The 7116-nt window shown below is 62.4% G+C and overlaps 1 protein-coding gene across 1 annotated transcript in view; it reads left to right on the forward strand.

Annotated features, from left to right (window-relative positions):
- SCRIB (scribble planar cell polarity protein) overlaps positions 1–7116 on the forward strand; it is a gene marked incomplete in the record, with an annotated part of 23724 nt that overhangs the window by 14163 nt on the left and 2445 nt on the right. The window contains 8 exon segments of the mRNA XM_014589169.1: positions 4379–4489; positions 4559–4612; positions 4704–4778; positions 5619–5681; positions 6319–6426; positions 6532–6691; positions 6811–6949; positions 7020–7109. Coding sequence (XP_014444655.1) covers positions 4379–4489; positions 4559–4612; positions 4704–4778; positions 5619–5681; positions 6319–6426; positions 6532–6691; positions 6811–6949; positions 7020–7109 — 800 coding nt within the window.

Here is a 7116-nt window from a genome sequence, read left to right on the forward strand (position 1 = left end):
CCCCCCCCGCCCCCCATACCACCCCTGAGACCCACGGCTGCCTCCCGTGCCTTCGTGCCTCCCGGTCTCACATGTTAGCGGCTTTGTCGGGGTGAGGCTCTGGGTGTGGACCAAGACCGCCTTGCCCGACCCTTACGATTTGCCGACTGAACGCACCAGCCGCCGTGGCTGTCCTTTTTTTTTCTGGGGGGGATGTTTAGGTATTGGGTTGTCAGAGAAGCCGTGACTTATCTTATGCATAGAAAAACAGAAAAGTACGTCACGAGTTCTCCAGTAACCCAATATTACTTCCGTGGGCGAGTCGGATGGCTCCCCAGCAGGGTGTGCACGCGAGCTCCGCTGCCTCGCTGGCCTCCCGGGCACATGCGTAGGTCCTGCATGTTCGGGAAGGTCTGGGCACGCACCTGGGCTTCCCCGTGCTGCGTATCGCAGAGCACGTCCCACTCTGGCCTCTACCCTGGTCACATTCCCTGTGAGGAGGGCGCCACAGGTGCCTGGTCCTTTCCTTCCTTTCCAGGGTTTTTAGAATGACAAGCTGGTGCCTTAGGGACCTCCACAAGGGCTCCCGAGGGTCTTCCTGGTTTGGGGAGTACATGAGCTCACACATCTTGGTTTTCTTTTTCTTTCTTTTTAAAATTTGCTACAGGGGCATGTGCATGTGCTGGAAAGAGGCAGAGAGAAGGTGAGAGGTTACCACCAAGGGGAGTGGCCAAGCCGCAGTGCCTGCTCCTGCATTCTACCCTTGAGGTGTTGGGCACGCGCACACACGCCCCGGTGACTTTCAGGTCGCCAGGCCCAGGACATGAACCGTGAGTCAGCTCAACCCTCGAGCCACTGACTGACCCCTCGATGTGTTGCAGCTCCTGTTTCTCCTGGCTCAGCCCCAGTTCCTCTCAGTGGCTGTATATTTTTTTTTTCTTTTGTTTTTGGTATAGGTTTTTGCCTTAGAGTACATGTGCTCACTGGAGAGAGGAAGAGACAGTGAAAGGGAGAATGAGAACTCACTCCCCAGGGGGATGGCCACACCACCGTCTGTTCTCCATCCTCTTCTGAGAATCTTGGGCACGCCCACATAGGTGCCTGGTGGCAATTTTTTGTTTTTGTTTTTTGGGGTTTTTTTAGAGAGGTTTTTGCTACAGGGTGTGTACGCTTGCTAGAATGATAGAGAGGGAAAGGAAAAAATCACCCCCCAAGGGGGGTGGCCATGCCGCAATTCCTTCTCCTCCATTCTCTTGGATCTTGGGCACGCACACACCCGCGCCCAGCGTGAGTTTAAGCCACTGAGTCCGGGACTCGAACCGTGGTCGACTACGTGGGAGTCCAGCGGCATAGCCATTATGCCAACTGCTGGTCCCACCTGGTGTGGGTTTTTTTTTTTTTTTCTTAAAGAATTATTTAACTTTATTTAGTTTCTTTTCTTTTACTGTTTTTGTTTTTTTGTTGTTTTGGTTTTTTTAAAAACCAGGGAGGGAGAGAGAAAGAGAAAGAAAGCAAGCTGCCAGGTCTGGAACTCGAACCACGGTTGTCCATGTGGGAGTCCAGCACCCCTAACCACCATGCCATCTGTTGGCACCAGTGGCTACAGCATTTAAGGCCCCCACTTCAGCCAGAGGCACTTACGGCTCCTGAGTTGTCCCGGCCCTGGCCTCTGCAGCAGGTGGAGCGGGGAGCTCAGTGTTTCCTGAAAGAACTGTGAGTGCGTGCTGCCCTGTCTGGCTCATTTAAGGTTCCAGGTGTGGGGGTCGGCAGGTAGTGTGCTGATTGAGGCACTGGGTCTTGCATGGCTGACTACGATTTAAGCCCGAGACAAGACCGTACCAGACGTGTTCATATTTGTCCAGAATCCTACGGAGAGAAGAGGTAGTTGCATGCCCATCCCTCCTAGGGGTGATTTCTCTCTTCTCTTCTTTCTCCAGCAAGCACACATACCCTATAGCAAAAACAAACCAAAACAAAAACAAAAGCAAACAAAAAACTAAAAAAAGGTTTTTCCTAACTTTTAAAATTGTATACACATTTCCTGTTTGCACAGTAGCCCCAGCGGCCCCACATGCAGTGCCGACAGGGTTACCACCTGGAGTGTGCGGACGGGGTCAGGGCTGCGGCCACTCTCGGCCTTATCTGTCTAGTGGGGACTCACGGCCAGGAGTGGGCCATAGAACACTTTTACAGGTCCTTTCTTTCAAATAAAGGCTTTTGCTATAGGCCATGTGCACTTGCCAGAGACAGACAGTGAGAACGAGAAGTGCCCTGGGGAGATGGCCTCGCTGTAGCCCTTCTCTGCTCTCCTCGGATGAGGCGCATGCGCACCGACCGCTGTGCTTCTCAAGCCACTAGGTCCTGATCTCAAACCTCGTTCCATGTGGGAGTCTAGCACTTGAACCACTATGCCACCTGCTAGCCCTTAGGGATGACTTAGAAATCCATGCTTCAGGGCCAGCGGATGGTGTAGTGGTTAAGGCGCTGGACTCTCACATGCCCACCATGATCTGAGTCCCAGACCCGGTAGCTTGAAACACACCAGGCGCGTGTGCATGGGTGCCCGAAATCCCAGGAGAAGGGGCGTGGCCGTTCCTCTGTCCCTGTCTCTGTGAGCTCACGCACCCTGTAACAACTGCGTGCTCAGCCACGGAGGTCCTCCGCAAGCCCACCCCACGCTCTCACTAGCTTCCAGCCCTGCGTTTGCTCCTTGGAAGGTAGCAGCAGCATGTCCCTGACACGACGTGGCCAGGAGCGTGGTCCTAAATAGCACAGAGCCCGGGCCTGCCTGCTCATGCCCCCTACTGTCCGGGCTCGGCTTCGCAGCAGCAGGGCTTGGACCTGCCCACAGGGCACCTGGCCGCTGTCTTCAGTCTCAGCAGCGTGGGCCTCGTGCTCGCTGCTGTCCATCACCGGTTTGTCCAGCCATGTCCCTAGCAGGACCATGGAGAAACAACTGTACATCTTTAGCGCCCGTGGGCCGTGGAGTGGCCACATCAGCCTGGCTTTCCCACGCCATCCCCTTCTGCATGTTGTCTGCCCAGGCGCTCTGTGGCCCAGCCCCATCCGTGTGCCCCAGTGAGTCTGAGGCGGCTGCTGACAATGTCCCACTGCCCCTGCCCTGACGGGCCCTCTGTCATTGGTGTGGACCCCTAGGCTCTTGCTTTGTTTCCTGGGGACAGTTCATCCTGCCATGGTCCGTCATGGTGCTCAGCGTTGTCCCTGCCTTCAGTGTGGCCTGCCCAAAAGCACAGCATTGCCGCTCCTGCCCAGCTCGGCTGGCTGCTCCTCCGGGAAACCGAGCCTTGTGGTGGGGACAGGTTCTTGGAGCTGAGGCCTGGACGGGGCTGCGTGCTTACAGGCCAGGCAGAGGCCAGAATGGGAGATGTTTGAGTCTGGCCATCCTGGAGTGGCAGGGAGGGCTGAGTGTGACGTGGCCCTGTGCACCCCCAGCACCAGCCGCCGGTCCCTATCCCAGCCACACCCTGGCTCGAGCTCTTGCCCTTGCGTTCTGCACAGATCCCCCACTGACCCTGCATCTTTAGGCTGGTTCTGTGGCCCCAACCAGGTCGTCCAGGAGGCTGAGCAGGCAGTGCGTGGCCGGCTGTCCACCTGCCAGTCCTGCCGAGGTTCCCTACCAGGCCCTGGCTTTTCTAGCAGCCTTCGCTCTCTGGTCACTGCGAGGTTTCCAGTGCGCCCGGCTGCTGACTTGGCTCCATCTGGGAGAACGGCTCCTGTACCTCGAGTCTGCCCACGCCTCGCTCGTCACTTCAGCTAGGCCTTGAACAGCACCTGGTTCCCGCCTGTGGCGACGGCACTGCTCTTTGGCAAGGGCCTCCCCACCACGAGCGTGGCCGTCCCCATCCTGCTGCCTGCCCGCCCCGGCACCATGTCCAAGTGCCTCCTGCGTCCCAGCCACCGCTCTGCTGGCCCCACCCTGCTTCCAGGGCCCTGCCCACCCAGCCCTGCCAGCCAGACCAGAGGCCTCGCTTGTGCTCCTTTCCGCCCTGCCAGTCCCAGGGTTTCTGCAGGGGCTGGACCTGCTTCGATTGGTTTTCTCTTGCAGTGTCTGCCCCAGTTCCCTTCCAGCACCTACGCGGCAGGTCTGTGCAGCCATGCCCAGACCAGCCACCCCCCATTTGCTGCCCCTGCTTTCACGTCCCAGTGCTTGTGGGCACTTTGTTCCTGGGCAGCGGTAGGGTCAGCCCGCCCTGCCCCTAGACAGCGGAGTGTCCTGGCCTGCCAGGTGGCAATACGGCCATTGCCCACGGTGGCTCTGAAGCAAGATGATCGGATGCTCCCTTAGCCACACGGGTGGCCCACGCCACAGGTCGGCCTCTGGGCCCACAGCATGGCACTCCAGGACTGGGCCTCACCGTCGGCCTCTCCCTCCTTCCAGGTGTCCCCAGGTGTCATTGCCAACCCCTTCGCGGCAGGCGCCGGCCCCCGGAACAGCCTGGAGAGTGTCTCCTCCACAGACCCGGAGTTGAGCCCTGAGGGCCCAGACAAGGTGGGCACTGCGTGGCCAGCCCCGGGCTGGGAACCTGGGGCCTTGCCCTCTGACTCGCTCTGCTCGCAGGAGGAGGAGCCTGGACAGACCTCACCCTGGGGGCCTGAGGCCCTGGAGCCCACAGTGAGTGCCACCCGGCCTGGCCATGGCCCTTGTAGCAGCAGCACCCGGGCCGCCAGGCGCTGTCCCCACCAGCAGTGTCCTCTCTCCCCAGGGTCACAGCCTACAGCCCCTGAAGCTGGATTACCGTGTCCTGGCAGCTGTGCCCAGTGCCAGCGGCCTGCAGAGGGTCAGTCAGCGTGGGCACAGTGTGCTCACCCTGCCCCTCTACTGCCACAGCCGGGAGGGGGCGGGTGTCTGCCGCAGGCTGGGCTCAGTGAGCCTGGGCCCCTGGCCTGGAGTGAGCTCTGTCCTGAATTCCTGCCCCAGCTGTGCGACAGGTGCTGTGGTCCCTCGGCAGGGACTTGCCCGGGGCATGGCCAGGCCGGGTGCAGTTCCGCCCCGTCCTTGCTTCCAGGCAGCTAGGGGGAGCCAGACTCCGCCTGCTGCCCACAGAGGGGCTGCCCAGCAGACTCGTGGGCAGAGACAGCCGGAGGCCTGTGACGGGCTGGGGCAGCCGCGAGGGTCGGGGGAGGGCTCTGACAGCTGGGCTGGAGGCGGCTGTCAGGAACATGGGGGCCTGGGGATAGGCAGGAAGGGCAGAGATACCCTCCGGCGAGCCCCACCAGTGTACCAGGAGACCTGCAGACGTGAGTGGTTGAGTGGGCTCGGGGCGCAGGGAGGGGCAGGGCAGGGCCACCTGAGTGACCTCACTCCGAGGCTGTGGTCACCAACCCAACCTGTGACCAGTCACCAGAGGGAGGTGGGGGAGGCAGGCAGCATGCCTGGAAGGGGCGCCCGGTGTCCCGCGCTCACGGCAGCTCGGGCACAGGCAGGACCGCAGGTGGGACCTGTCACTCTCACCGCCCAGCTGGTTGGAGGGGAGCTCGCTGGACCCCGGCCCAGCCACTCCTTGTGCTGGCCAATCGGCTGTGGGCCACTTCTTATGGCTCCAGGCTAGTGCCCAGCCCCTACCCCTCCTGATGGGCTGCAGCCTCCTGGCCCTCACCACCCACCCTGGCTCATCCAGGCATCCCCTGGGACAACTGGAGGGAAGATGGCAGAAGTCCCCCGCCCTCCTGGTGGCCAGCAGGTGAGTCGTGGGCAGCTGCAGGGTGGGAGCTGAGCGAGTGCAAAGCCTGCTGGGAGCCCGCAACCAGCAGCTCCCTCTTGTTCAAGGGCTCACCCTCCTGTCCGAGGGCGCAGTCCAGGGACACCTCGCCAGCCACGGGGGCTGGAGGTGCCATGCAGGGGGTCTGAGCTCTCTTGAGGCCCTGACTGGCTTCAGTCCCAATACTGCCCCCGGCTGAGCTCCCTGGGCCTGCCCCTCACAGGGCCCAGCCCACGGCACCCTCTCGCTGCCCTGCAGGAAAGCCCAGCTCCCCCAGCCACCCACCCTGACTCCATCTTCTGTCCATCTTCCCTCTCCCCACCTTCACGGCATCCCCAGTCCTGCTCTGGTCCCGACCCCTGCCCTTCATAGACAAAACCAGGGGTGATCCAGTCATTGGCTCAGGCCTGGCTCAGGGCTCCCTGGGCTCCAGGGCCAGAGGTGGTGCCCACCCTGTGAGTGCCGTGTCCCACCAGGGTGGGGGCATGGCCTCTCTGCAGGGCAGAGGCAGTCAGTGGGGCAGCTGGGAGTAGCACTCAGCAAATCCGCTGCCCCAGGCGGCAAAAGGCTGCCCCAGCCGGCCTCACCAGCCACTCACCTCCCTGCCCACTGCCTGCAGCCGCCCTCCCCACCCTCCCCGGACGAGCTGCCGGCCAATGTGAAGCAGGCCTACCGGGCCTTCGCCGCAGTGCCCAGCCCACACCCTCCTGAGGACGCCCCCACCCAGGTAGTAGTGGGCGGGCACATCCACAGCCACCTGCTCGGGGTGGGAGGCCACAAGGGCGGCGCCAGGGAGGAGTGCTGGCCAGGTCTCAGGGCCCGCTCCCCACAGCCCGCGGGACCTGGGCCTGCCCCCTCCCCGGAGCAGCTGTCCTTCCGAGAGCGGCAGAAGTACTTCGAGCTGGAGGTGCGGGTGCCCCAGGCCGAGGGGCCCCCTAAGCGTGTGTCACTGGTGGGTGCTGACGACTTGCGGAAGATGCAGGAGGAGGAAGGTGAGTGGGCACAGTGGTGGCAGGGACCTGGGGCCTGGCCGTGGTGCAGCCGTGCCCCGCCCACCCTGACCCATGACCCCTGACCCACCGGCTGACCACTCACCTCCTGCCCCCCCAAGCCCGCAAGCTGCAGCAGAGGAGAGCACAGATGCTGCTGCAGGAGGAGGCCGCCGCGGGGCTCGCCCGGGACGGGGAGGCCCTGGACGAGGAAGAGCAGGACGACGAGCCGTCCTGGGCTGGCCCAGGCCCTGCTGCAGGGTGAGGGCCGCGACGCCTGCATTTCGCCCTGCGTGCACTGCTCGCTCCCAACACGACCTGTCCCCCCCAGGCCTGGCCCAGCATCCCCTCCACTACCGGGAGGCAGTGCCCCGGTGCGGACCGCCAAGGCAGAGCGGCGCCAGCAGGAGCGGCTGCGCACGCAGAGC

The sequence above is a fragment of the Tupaia chinensis genome, unplaced genomic scaffold (genome assembly GCF_000334495.1).
Source record: "Tupaia chinensis unplaced genomic scaffold, TupChi_1.0 Scaffold000335_1, whole genome shotgun sequence".
Lineage (NCBI taxonomy): Eukaryota > Metazoa > Chordata > Mammalia > Scandentia > Tupaiidae > Tupaia > Tupaia belangeri.